General features: G+C 58.1%; 1 protein-coding gene across 2 annotated transcripts in view; it reads left to right on the top strand.

Moving 5' to 3' along the window:
• Window positions 1–11,597, top strand: part of KIAA0513 (KIAA0513 ortholog) — a 16,368-nt gene extending 4,771 nt beyond the window's left edge. Inside the window, exons 2-11 of one of the 2 annotated variants that reach the window (XM_031060159.1) lie at window positions 3,184–3,676; window positions 4,704–4,803; window positions 5,180–5,253; window positions 5,358–5,428; window positions 5,879–6,086; window positions 6,492–6,532; window positions 6,971–7,049; window positions 7,609–7,686; window positions 9,164–9,193; window positions 11,513–11,597. In XM_031060159.1, coding sequence (XP_030916019.1) covers window positions 3,327–3,676; window positions 4,704–4,803; window positions 5,180–5,253; window positions 5,358–5,428; window positions 5,879–6,086; window positions 6,492–6,532; window positions 6,971–7,049; window positions 7,609–7,686; window positions 9,164–9,193; window positions 11,513–11,597 — 1,116 coding nt within the window. In that variant the 5' untranslated portion in view covers window positions 3,184–3,326. Of the gene's footprint in view, window positions 1–3,183; window positions 3,677–4,703; window positions 4,804–5,179; window positions 5,254–5,357; window positions 5,429–5,878; window positions 6,087–6,491; window positions 6,533–6,970; window positions 7,054–7,608; window positions 7,687–9,163; window positions 9,194–11,512 lie in introns of those variants that run through there. The other variant, XM_031060160.1, reaches the window with a different exon arrangement.
• Window positions 11,598–12,023: the final 426 nt, after the last annotated feature.

Genomic DNA, 12,023 nt, shown 5'->3' with positions numbered 1-12,023 from the left:
GGGACACGGGGAACAAGACTGACCAGTTCCCGGCAGGAAACACGCTGTTCCCGGCCGGCACACGGAGTTTTCCTTGGCAGGCGCTCAGCCGTGCCCAGGGTGCCCCTGCAGAGCGCGGCCGGGCGGGCACAGCGGGTGCGGTGTCCCCGGGCAGCGCCAGCCCCAGGAGCGGGTGGCACTCCCGTGTCAGACCCGTGTCAGACCCGTGCCGGGGCGCCGCGAACCCCCGGGGTGGATGGGACAGGGGAGGGTTTCCCGGGAGGGCCGCAGAGTGGAGAAATGCCAGCAGCGAGCCGTGGCGCTCTGCCAGCCCCCGAGCAGCGGTGACACCAAAGATTCCTCCCGGCGTGTCCCCGGGGCTGCCTCCTCTGCAGGGCATCAGCATTCTGCCCCCTTTCCTGCAGCCTGGGAAGGATTTGTGCCCTGGCACAGCTGGCAGAGAGGCGTGGGATGTGTTGGCATCACCTGTGCAGCATCACGGGGCACAAACCCTGCCCTGGCCGGGCCGGGTGCTGCCCACCTGAGCATCCCTCGGCCCTGGCACAGACACAGTGCCAGGGCTCTCTGCAGAGCTCTGGCTCTGCCCAAAGGAGCAGAGTTGTCCCCTCTGGGCTGCCAAGACGAGTCCTGCAGGGACATGGGTTGTGGCTTTTCCCCTTTCCCGGAGCTGAGTGCCCCCGGGGGCTGTCAGAGCTTCTGCACTCCGTGTCTGGGTGCCAGACTGCAGGGGTGAGGCCGCGAGGAGGCAGCCAGAGGTTTCTTTGCTTTAATTACAGTTTTTAGTCATCCCTGACAGCTCCAGTCGCTGTGCAGGATGCAGTGTGTGGGTTGGAGCAGTGTCACCCACGGCCCGAGCTGATAACCAGGATTATCTCAGTTTGTCATCCAGCTCTGGGGACAGGCTGGGAGCAGAGCATTGGGCTGGAGAGAGAGGAGAGCTGGGGCACAGCTTGGCCAAACCCTGCTCCCCACTGGGATTTCCATTGCATTGGATCCCATTGCCCAGGTGCGAATCGCTGGGGCCCCACAGCAAACCTGACCTCAGCACCTGGAAAAAGCCCCCAGGGGAAACTCCATGCAGGGCTTAGGGATGCTGGGAGATCCAGCCAGGAATGCTGGATTCAAGGGCAGGTCATGGCTAAAAGCTGCTTGTACAATGTGCAGCTGTAGGTGAATCTTTCACATCTACTCCAGCATTTGTTTTTAGTAAAACCAGGCGTTTCCCAAAGTTTCAGGGCACTGTGGTTTTCTTGTGGCATTCCCAGCATGGCTTCAGCACATTCATGGATTTTATTCCTGGGCTGGTGCCTCCACTTGTCTGGTTGAGTTTCATGGTTAAAGTCAGAACTGCTGAATTTCAGGATGATGCTGAAGCTCAGGATGTTGGATCAAGGCTGCCAAGCAGCCTAAAAGTTCCTTTTCATTCCAGAACCCTCATTTCCTGTCCCACTTGACCCAGCCAGGCATGGGACACCCCTGGGCCATGCTGGGATGTGCAGCTGAGCTGAGTCCATGAGTGGAAGGTGCCAACTGTGGGACCTGAGGCTCTTGTTTGGAATTCTGTCTGTTTCTTCCCTGGATTTGTCCTGCTGGAGCAATTTGGAGGTTGTGGAGTGGGGTCAGGGCTGGTTTTGCAGCTGGTTTTGGGTTTGAAGCTCTTCTGGGCTCTGTGCTGAGAACCTTTGGGGGATGGATGGATGGATGGATGGATGGATAATGGATGGATGATGGATGGATGGAGGGATGGATGCAGGTCCCTGCAGCTGGAGGGGTGGTTTGGGATGGGTCACACTGCCAGGGCATGGAGCCAGGCTGCAGCTGGCTGGATCCCCAAGGGAACACTGCCAGTCCCTGCTGTGCTGCAGCCCTGGGCTGCTCCTCTCCCAGGAGCCAAACTGTGCCCAGCTCCTGGAGCTCAGCAGTGTCCCTGCAGCTCCTGGGAGCAGCTTTGGGTGTGTGCCAGGGGCTCAGTGTCAGGGAAGCTGGCACAGAAGCTGCCAGCTGAGGTGGCTGCAGGGGTTCTGCCACCCCAGGTGACTTTTCTCTCTGTCCCTGCTGTCCCAGCCACTCAAGGAGCTGTGTTTCTCTCACTGTCCAGTGCCCCACAGGGTCCCTGGAGGAGAGGAGGAGGAGGAGGGGGATGCTGCTGAAGAGCAGCTGCTCCTGCAGCCCAGGGGTTGTTTTCCCACTGTGCTGTGCCTGGGGAAACACATCAGATCTGCTTTCAGCTTGATCTCCTGTTTGTCTCATGAACTGGACATGGGTCCTTTGGGGAATTTCTGCTCTGGGAGTGGTTGCCTGTGTCCTGGGATCAGTGCCCAGGAAAGCAGAGGGGCTGTGTCAGCGCTGCTGTGGTGCTGCCCTGGGTTTGTCACTGTCACCTGTGCTGCTGTCCCTGCTCCTGTCCCGCCTGTGCCCGGATGCTGCAGTGTCTGCAGGGTTTCAGACACTACAATTCGCCTCCTCCTGGGGCAGAATCACCCTCAGTGAGTACATCAGTGACTCTCTGACACAGGGCAGCTTTAGGGTGGCCTCTTTTGCCTCTTTTTTTTTTGCCTCTTTGCCTCCTTTGCTGCAGCAGTGTCCAGGATGGTCCATCCCCATCCCTGTGCTCCCTGTACCTCCTTTGCAATTTGGGGTGCCAAACCCCTTAACTGCAGTCCAGAGCTCTGCATGCTCATCCCATTGCAGTTCCTGTGGTGTCCATCATCCCCTTCCCAGCTCAGTCTGTGTGTGTTAAGCTCCAGGATGCTCCACCCTGGGGATGATCCCATTTCCCAGCAGGGTCAGACAGAGCCCTGAGCAGAGAGAGGCCAGGGACAGGAGGGTGTCAGGGCTGCCCTGGAGAGCCACCAGTGTCCTGCCAGCTGCTGGCTCCTGCCAGCCCAGTTCTGCCCGTCAGGCCACGAGATGTCACATCCCAAATGTGACATATGGAGCTGAGGCTCTGCTTGTCCCTTTTCTGGGCTAAAGGATGGAAAACCCTCTCGAGCAGGGCCCTTGGCATGTGAGCGTTCCATGGGATTGCTGATTCACGTGGCTGCTGGAGAGGAGCCAGCTCTGTCTGTCCCTCAGTGCTGGGGGACATCTTGGGGACAATTGTGGGTGGTGGCCTTGCCCAAGCTCCATGGTGGTGGCTTCCCGGGGTCCTGTCCTCACTTTTGTCCTCTTTGTGTCTTTCAGATGTGCTGTGGTAACCCGTGCCCTGCCGGGAGGTCCTGCCTGCCTTAGCCAGCATCCTGCCAGCCATGGCCTCAACACACCAGTGAGGGACAAAAGGACAAGGAGAGAGTGTCCCCAGCACTGCCACATCCCCTGGGGGAGCCATGGAGGCCCCTCTGGATGTGCCTGTAGGGAACCTCATTGACTTTGACAGCGAAACGCCCGCCTGTGACCCCTCAGAGCCGGCTGCTCCTGCTGCCCCCAGCGACAACGGCCGCCGGGGGGATGACAACGGCGACACGGGGGACACAGGGGATGTGGCCGCGGAGGAGAGCGATGCCACCGAGTCAGCAGACAGCGAGAATGACATGGGGGGCTCTCCCCAGCACTGGGGGGGCCCCCGGCGCTCCTCCTCCAACGAGTCCCTGTCCTCCAGCCAGAGCTCGGAGTCGGCGCCGCGGGACGAGCGCCGCGAGTTCATGCGGGGTTACGTGGAGAAGATCTTCACTGGGGGGTGAGTGAGCAGGGCCAGGCACATCTCAGGGCATGGGGGTGGATCTGGCTGCTTTCCCACCCCAGGAGCAGCAGTTTGTCCTTCCCCTTCATGGCGTTGGGGGGATGTGGTTTGTGAGCGTGTTCACAGGGGTCCGAGGATGAGGGAAGAGATGAGGATGTGACTCCATGTTTCACAAGGCTTGATTTATTATTTTATGATATATATTATATTTAAACGATACTAAAAGAATAGAAGAAAGGATTTCATTAGAAGGTTAGCTAAGAATAGAAAAAGAAAGAATGATAACAAAGGTTTGTGTCTCAGACAGCGGGTCTGAGCCAGCTGGACTGTGATTGGCCATTGATTAGAAACAACCACATGAGACCAATCACAGATGCACCTGTTGCATCCCACAGCAGCAGATAACCATTGTTTACATTTTGTTCCTGAGGCCTCTCAGCTTCTCAGGAGAAAAATTCCTAAGGAAAGGATTTTTCAGGAAATATCACGGCTACAGTGGTTTTTTCCTTGCACTCCTCTCCTGGCCGCATCTTCCACCCCCAGCTTCCCTCCCTTCTTCTCTGTCCCCATTCCCATGCCAGGGGCTCACTGTCCCCATCCCCTCTCCCCACTGATGCTCAGGGAAGAGCCAGTGGCTCTCACGTGCCCAGGGACCCTGTGGCAGCCCCTGGCTGTGCCCCCAGCCCTGCATCCCCCAGCTCTCCGTGGCTCCGTGTCAGGCTGGATGCAGCAAACGGAGCGTGAGGAGCAGCAACAGGGCTTGGTTTTGCTCTGGGGCTCCCTGCCTGTCTCTGGAGCTCAGTTTCTGCTCACACTGTCCTTGGCTCTTCCCTTCTCCCTCTGCCTTTGGTTTCCCTCCTGCCAGGGAGGGAGAAAAGAGCAGCACAAGGTGAGGGATGACAAAATGGATGCTCCTCTCCTCCTCTTCCTCTGCCTTCCTCCAGCACCAGGATGCTGATGCCAAGGGGGGGTGCAGGTCACATCCTTGGCTTTAATGATGCTTTTTATTCTTTCTCTGTTGCAGAGAGGATTTGGACCAAGAGGAGAAGGCCAGGTTTGGGGAGCTGTGCAGCAGCGAGGACGGGAAGGGCAGGGAGTGGTTTGCGAGATACGTGAGCGCCCAGGTAAGGGCAGTGCTGGGGAGGAGCAGGGATCCTGCAACTGCCTCAGGCCAGGGGGATTGAATCATGCCCCAGAGGGGTATTTTGGGAAGGCAGGAACTCAAGGAAAGTGAGGAACCACAGCAGAGGGAGACACAGGAGTGAATAAATGCATTTTGAGCAGTTAGATGCAACGTGGGAGAGAATTCACTTGTTTTATTTAACATTAAATCTCACCAGCACTCGGACACATCCTATTCCCTAAAAAAAACCCCAAACCCAGACAGGCACAATGCTGGGAGTCCCAGCCATGAGTGCTCTTTTCCCTGGCCATGGGGGGGGTGCTGGGGGCTGAGGCTGTCCCTGCTGCTGTGCTGACCCCTGGGCTCTGTCCCTGCAGCGCTGCAACTCCAAGTGTGTCTCAGAGCAGACCTTCTACCGCCTGATGCAGTCCTTCGCCCTCGTGCTCTTTGAGTAAGTCCTGGGGGCCCTCTGGGGCTCTGTGGGAACCCCCAAAAGGCCCTGGGGGCAGAGCTCTGTTGGGCTGCCATCCTCACTGAGCCCTCCCTCTGTGCCAGGTGTCACCAGATGGACGATTTCAGCCCTGCCAAGAACCTCATGACCATGTGTTTCACCTATTACTACATAGGTAAGGGAGCCTGCACCCCTGGGGAGGCTCTGCTGCTGTGAAATGTGTCCTGTGCGTGGGAAAGGTGTTGGAGGGGTGCCCCAGGTGGAAAAGAGCCCAGAATCCCCGCAAACCTGGCAGAACTCCTCGCTGGGGTGGGGATGCTGCTTTGTGCTCACTTCCAGCCAGGAATATTTGTGTGTGACAGCCCCCAGGGTGGGATGTGAACACCCCAGCCCAGAAACACCTTGGTTTATTGTTTGGTGTGCAATGGCTGCTCCTCCATGAGGGGCTGGATTTTCTAGCCAAAATGGGAGTGGGGAGGATAAAAATAAAAACCTCCAGGAGCTGGGATGCGATCTGGGGCGTTCCCATCTCCTGGTGGTGCATCCTGGAGCTGGATGCAGGTCCCCAGCAGCTGGCAGCACCCAGGGCTGTGTGCCCACTGAGCTCCTGGCACATTTTCCCCAGGGAAGCCTCAGGCCCTGCCCCTGGAGGCCAAGGAGAAGCCTGCGGGCAGCATCGACTCGTACCTGAAGTCAGCGAACACCTGGCTGGCTGAGAAGAAGGACATTGCAGAGAGGCTGCTGAAAAACACCTCAGCCAAGACAGAGAACGTCAAGGGCTTCTTTGGGGGCCTGGAGACCAAACTGAAGGGTCCTGGCAGCAAAAAGAGCGAGTGGGTACCACTCCCTTGGGGGCTGGGCTGGCACCATGCCATGACCAGGGGTGTGGGGCCACCATGGGGCTGCCATGGCCACGAGAGCCTGGTCCCATCTTTAGTCCCTGTCACCTCATGGTCTGGGAGTCCTGTTTCCCTTGGCCATTGTCCTGATTCCTCCTGATTTGTCTCAAAACTGAGACAGCCATGGAGTTGTGTGGTTCCAAGCTGGTGATGCTCTGCCTCATCTCTGTACTGAGGGGAGGGATGTCGCTGTTTCACTGTCTCTTTGTCACCTTTCTGGCCCTGGGGATGGTGGCATGGGATCAGGGAGTCTTTCAAATGAGGCTCCCTCTGCCAGGGCACCATGGGCTGTTGGGGGAACAGGATTTTTGGAGCTGACATTGATTTCTTGTGCCACAGAGAAGGTGAAGACAAACCTAAGGAGAAGCTGAAGAAGACAGGTGAGTGCAGCCAGCTCTGGTGAAATGGGAATGGCCAAGGCACCCCTGGGGAAGGAGAGAGGGGTGGAAATGCTGGAATGCCTTGGGGCTGGGTTTGAAATTCCAATCACAGCTCTCATCCTGTGAGGATCTTGTCCTCAGTGTCACAGGCTGCAGAGGTTTGGGCACCCACTGCCCCTGGGCTTTGGTGGTGCACCAGTCTCCCCCAGCCACCTGTGTGCGCTCCCCAAAGTGGCCCAGTCCCTCCAGGGTCCTCCTGGGACATCCCTGCCTTCCTCAGGGCTGATCCCTGCCCTCCAAGGGCACTCAGAGCTCCTCCTCCCATTGCAGGGATGTGTTTGCTTTGCAACCCATCCCAGCTGCTCAGCCACCAAAATCACACATGGGTGGGAAGCTGGGAGTCCTCAGGTGCTGGTGTGTGACCGTGTGTCCCCACAGTGTCCCTGCAGAGCCCGGAGGAGGAGAAGAAAGGGGAGAAGATCTACCTGTACATGCACCTCAAGCAGCAGCCGATCTGGTAAAGCCCTGGGGCCAGCTGGCTCCTGCCTGGGGAGGGTTTGTCCTGCTGGCCACATGTCCCCAGATGGTCACCAGTGCCCCTAACAGAGCTGGCCTTGGCTTTGGCACGTCCCTTGTGTAATGAGCGTGCGTTTGCAGCCACCAAAGGCTGCTCCAGGTTTGTTTGGCCCACCCTGACCCTTGGGAGGACTCAGGAACAGGATGGGTGAGATTGTGGAATCCTGGAGTGGTTTGGGTTGGAAGAGACCTTAAATCCCATGCCATCATGCCCATGCCATCATCCCATCCCATCATCCTCATCACATCATCCCATCCTATCCCATCGTCCCCATCCCATCATCCCCATCCCATCCCACCCCATCCCTTCATCCCCATCCCATTATCCCATCCCACCCCCCCCCTGCCATGGCAGGGACACCTTCCACTGTCCCAGCCCCATCCATCTGGCCTTGGGCACTTCCAGGGATCCAGGGGCAGCCACAGCTGCTCTGGGTACCCTATGGTTCCTAATTATAAATCCCAATTAGCCGTTCCCAGCATTCCCTCCCTCCCTGCAGGCACAACCTCCGTTTCTGGAACGCCGCCTTCTTCGACGCCGTGCACTGCGAGCGCAGGAAGAGATCCCCCACCACCAGGTAGGACACGTCCCTGTGGGAAAAGGACACCCTGTGTCCCCTCCAGCCCCCCAGGGAGCTCCTCCCAACAGCCCTGAGCTCACCCAGCCCTGGGGAAATGCTCTGCTTTCCATCCCCACTGGAATCCTGCCGGGAGCACTGGGCAGCGGGGTGCGCTGGTGAGCTCTGCAGCCTGGCAGAGCTTTGGGAACAGGAAGGGTTTCTTGCTTGTTGTGAAGCATTTTTGGGGGAACCAAACCCTAGAGATGTGCCCAGAAATCCCAGACAAGGCTCAGGCTGCTGGTGCTGAGTTTGCCAGCAGGTCTGGGAGGCGCTCGGTGCAGCCACCAGGATGGAGGGGATGTCCCAGCTGTCCCCAGGAGCAGACAGCAAGGAGAGAAGCTGGGGATGGTGGCACTGCCAGCCCCCAAAATTGGGATAAACCTGCCAGGGAAGGGGCTGCTCGTGTCAGGGGGTGCAGAAGTGGGTGAGACACTCACCAAGCTTGTGCCCATCTCTCGCTGCACCCGGAGCTGTGTGAGGGCTCCAGGCTCTCCCTCCTCTCCTGGCAGCAGTTTCCCACTCCCAGCCAGCCCCTCCCGCTGTCCCTGCAGTGCCTGAGGCTCTGAGCTCTCCTTGGAGCCCAGGAGCTGCCCCTTTTCCCCATTTCAGAGCTCTGCCAGCCCCCTCTGTCCCCCCAAACCCCGAGCCGAGCGCAGCAGCCCTGGCTCACACCCTGGGATGCTGTGCCAGGCTCAGCTCTTGGATCAATCCCTGTTTTCCCCTTTACTGTTCTCCTCTTTTCCTCTCAAGCAAGCACGGGAAGAGCCTGTAGAGCAGCAGTGTGGCCATAACTGCATTTGCTCTGATTAAGCCCCAAATTAGCAGCAGCAAGTGCCTCCCAAGGACAGACGCCACCGGCAGCTGCTCCCTGCTCCCAGTGCCTCTCCCAATTAATCTGATGGCTGAGCCTGCCTCGGCTGCAGGAGCAAGCCTGGCTGCCAAAGGAGCTTTGGGAGCTGCAGCCTGGAGAATCCTGAGCGCCTCAGGGGGTTGGGAGGTGGTGGTGACCCCGCTGAGTCCTCTGGAGAGGATGCAGAATCCTTACAGTGAGCTGAGGATTGAAATCCCTGCTGGGAGGACGTGGCTGGGGCTGGGTTTGGAATTCCAGGTCGGTCCTTGGCCATGGCAGATGCCCAGGAGATCCATGAGGATGGGGCTGAGGTCACCTCTGTGCTGGGGTGACCAGGACATCTCTGGGGTGGCCGGGCTTTGTCCTTTGCGAGACCTGGGGGGGATTTTCCTCCTCTGGGTGGGGAGGGCAGGGGAGGGGGGCAAGGAATCAGAACTAAACTCCTCTTTTTCTCTCTCTTTCCTCTCTCTCTGCCTCTAACAACCTTCTTCCATCTCTTCCTCTCTCCGTTCCCCTCCACCCCCGTGTCTTGCATGACCTTTTCACGCGCCACTTTTGCGGGCCCCGTTTCTGCCGCCGCTCCAGAGGGAACCCTGGGGAGGAAGAGGAGAAGAGGTGTGTCTGTCCCTGTCCTTCCTCAGTGTCCCCAGGCTGGTGCTCCCTTCAGGTCCAGATCCTGCCCTGGGGGCGGGGGGGATGTGTTTTGGGGGGCTCTGCAAGGCCCTTTCTCCATGGAGGAGGAGGAGCAGCTGCCCGAGCATCGCCCTCCCCAAGGGCCTGAGGGGTTTAGATTGCCTCCTCTTTCATGTGGCTCTTAAACAGGAGCCTGAATGGTTTCAAGCTGTGATATTTCGTTGGGAACATCCCTCTGGGCAGGTTTTGGGCATGAACTGAGTCTCTTTGTGTAGAAAGCATCCCCCTCTCCTGTCCGTCCTGCTTGCTCCTGGCTTCTGCTGCCACTTTGAGGTGCTGGGGATCCTTTGCCAGCTGGAAAAGCTGCTCCTTTTCCATTTTTAATGCACTTTTCTGCTGCCATCCCTTAACAAAATTAAAATTGCAGATGGGGAGGGCCGCATGTCACGATTGGGAGCGTGTCCTTGGGGCCACGAGCTGGGAACAGTCACTGCTCTCTTGGAGTGAGGGGTCTGGGGGCAAATCCCTCCAGGTGATGGCATTAGCAAGAGGATGAGGAGTTTTGGAAGCTTGGCAGTGAATTTTCTGTGTGGCTGAGGAATGTCCTGGCTGAGGGATGGTGTAAATGTCACTGCTGGGGTTTGCTGTGTGGGGGGAAACCCTGCGGCTGCTGGAAGAGGAAGGAGTTGATGGAGAGTTCTCAGCACTTCCAGGCACAGCAAGGCTTCCCTGGATACCCCAAAATATAACCCCACAGCCCAGGGGGTTCCTCATGCCTGTTCCTGGCCTGCTGGTGAAGATCAAAGGCTTTGAGTGGAGCCACATGTGGGTTTTCTCCCTTCCCAGGCATGTTACTCTCCAATAATAAGCCAGAAACATGGCCAGGTTTTTTTTCTGGGTCACTTTGATAATGTTTTTTCTCCCTCCTTCCTCCCTCCAAAACATAAAAAGGCAGGAAAAAAAGAGTTACAAACATGCCTCTTCTGTAAGTGAGCCAGTGGGGTCTGTGAAGTTTTGCTTCCAGATTTCAAAGCCCCTTAATTCCATTCTTCCCCTCTCCTTTCAGCCTCTGCATTTGGCTGTGGGTTTTGTTTGCTATCCTAAGCTTTATCTGAGAGAAATTACACCTTCATTTATTTAAAAAAAAAAAACCCTGAAACATGTTGTGTGCATTTCCAGAGCCCTGTAAACAATGAGCTGCTGGCTGCCGGCTCAGCTCTGCAGCTTTGCACATCTGGGTTGGGGTGATTTAGTGGGGACTGGTTCCCTTTGTGGGGTCAGCCTGGCTGAGCCCCCATCCTCTCCCAGTTCCAGCCACACTGGGGCTGAGCCAGCCCCTCTGGATTTTGGGTGAGACCCCCTCTATCCCAGTTTCCCCCCAGCACAGCTCCCCCCTTCCTGCTTGCTATTCTGGCCAGCTACAAGTGTTCCTTCTTCTCCTGGTGTTCTCCTCTTCCTTCTCCTCCATTTTTCTTCTGCCTGTCCCTGTTTTTCCTCGCTTCTCCTCCTCCTATCCTTGGCTGTAACCTCACCTGGTTCTTGGGAAGGGGCTGGCTTCACCCTGGAGCTGTAGTTTCCCTGGCATGCGTGCACCGAGCCCTGCTGCCACCACCGCAGTGACATCCCTGTGGCACAGGCTTCATTCCCGGGCTGGGCACTCTGCCCCTGCCCAGAGCTGGTTGCAAACACCCAGAGCTTTAACCCCTCCAGCCCTGAAGGTGCTGCTGCAGCTGCAGGGAGCCGGAGTGGAGCCAGGGCAGCCTCAGGGCACCGCTGGCCCGTGGGGAGGGCAGTGGGAGCTCCTGCCCTGTCCGAGGGGGAGGTTTGGGGAGCACCTTGGCAGGGATTTGGGGACTTGGAGCCTTGCTGCAGGTGAGGGACAGCTGCCTGGTGTCCCCTGTCGCCCTCCCAGGCTGGGGGGCTTCAGCAGAGCCCTGCTGGGATGGCCATCCCTGCTTCCTCCTCGTGCCCACGGTGGCACTGAAGGTGAGCTCTGTGCTGGAGGGACCAATGCTACTTTAGCTCTAAATCAGGGCCTTTCCAGGCAAAGCCAAGGTTGAATAAGGTTTTCTTTTCCTGGGGCATCTCTTGCTTTGCTCCAGGGCAAGAACTCTGCAGATGGATCCATGTTGTGAGCTCATCCAACACCCAGCGCCACACCCAGGGGCTCTCCTGTGCTCCGAGGGGTTCTTGGTGCTTTCCTGTCCTTCAGCAACGTGGCCCAGGGTGGGAGGAAGCAGGCAGAGGGTCCTGAGGTGACAGTGGTGACAGAGTGGTGCCAGACTGGCCTGTTCCTTGCAGGGAGAAGTGGTGCCACATGACGCAGGAGGAGCGCGACGACAGCCTGCGCTTCAACGAGAACATCACCTTCGGGCAGCTGGGGTGAGCAGGGCACGGGCACCACCCCCTGGGGACACCTCCCAGCTGTTCCCCCTCTGGGGACATCCCTTATGGCGCAGAGCATCTTTGATGCTTCTCCCTGGGACCTGCTCCTGCCCCTTCTGTTGAATACCCAAAGGGACCGAGCTGAGCATCATCCCAGTGCCTGCTGCAAGGGGCTGTGGAGAGGGAGAGGAAGGTGGGGGCAAGAAGGGGCAGCCTGGCCATTCTGTCACCCAGAGCCTCTCTGTCCTCCCTCAGCACCTTCATCCACAACATGCTGGCGTTTGGCCTCAACAAGAAGCTCTGCAGTGACTTCCTGAAGAAGCAGGCGACCATCGGCAACTTGGACGAAGGTAGGGGAGAGCCCGGGGGACGTGCAGCCCCTTCCTGGGGTTCTGGGGGGATGGAGCGTGGATGGGGGGGTTCAGCA

This window comes from Geospiza fortis, unplaced genomic scaffold (genome assembly GCF_000277835.1).
Source record: "Geospiza fortis unplaced genomic scaffold, GeoFor_1.0 scaffold102, whole genome shotgun sequence".
NCBI lineage: Eukaryota > Metazoa > Chordata > Aves > Passeriformes > Thraupidae > Geospiza > Geospiza fortis.
Note: the sequence above shows the minus strand (reverse complement) of the source record. Positions and strands in the feature narration are given on the sequence as shown.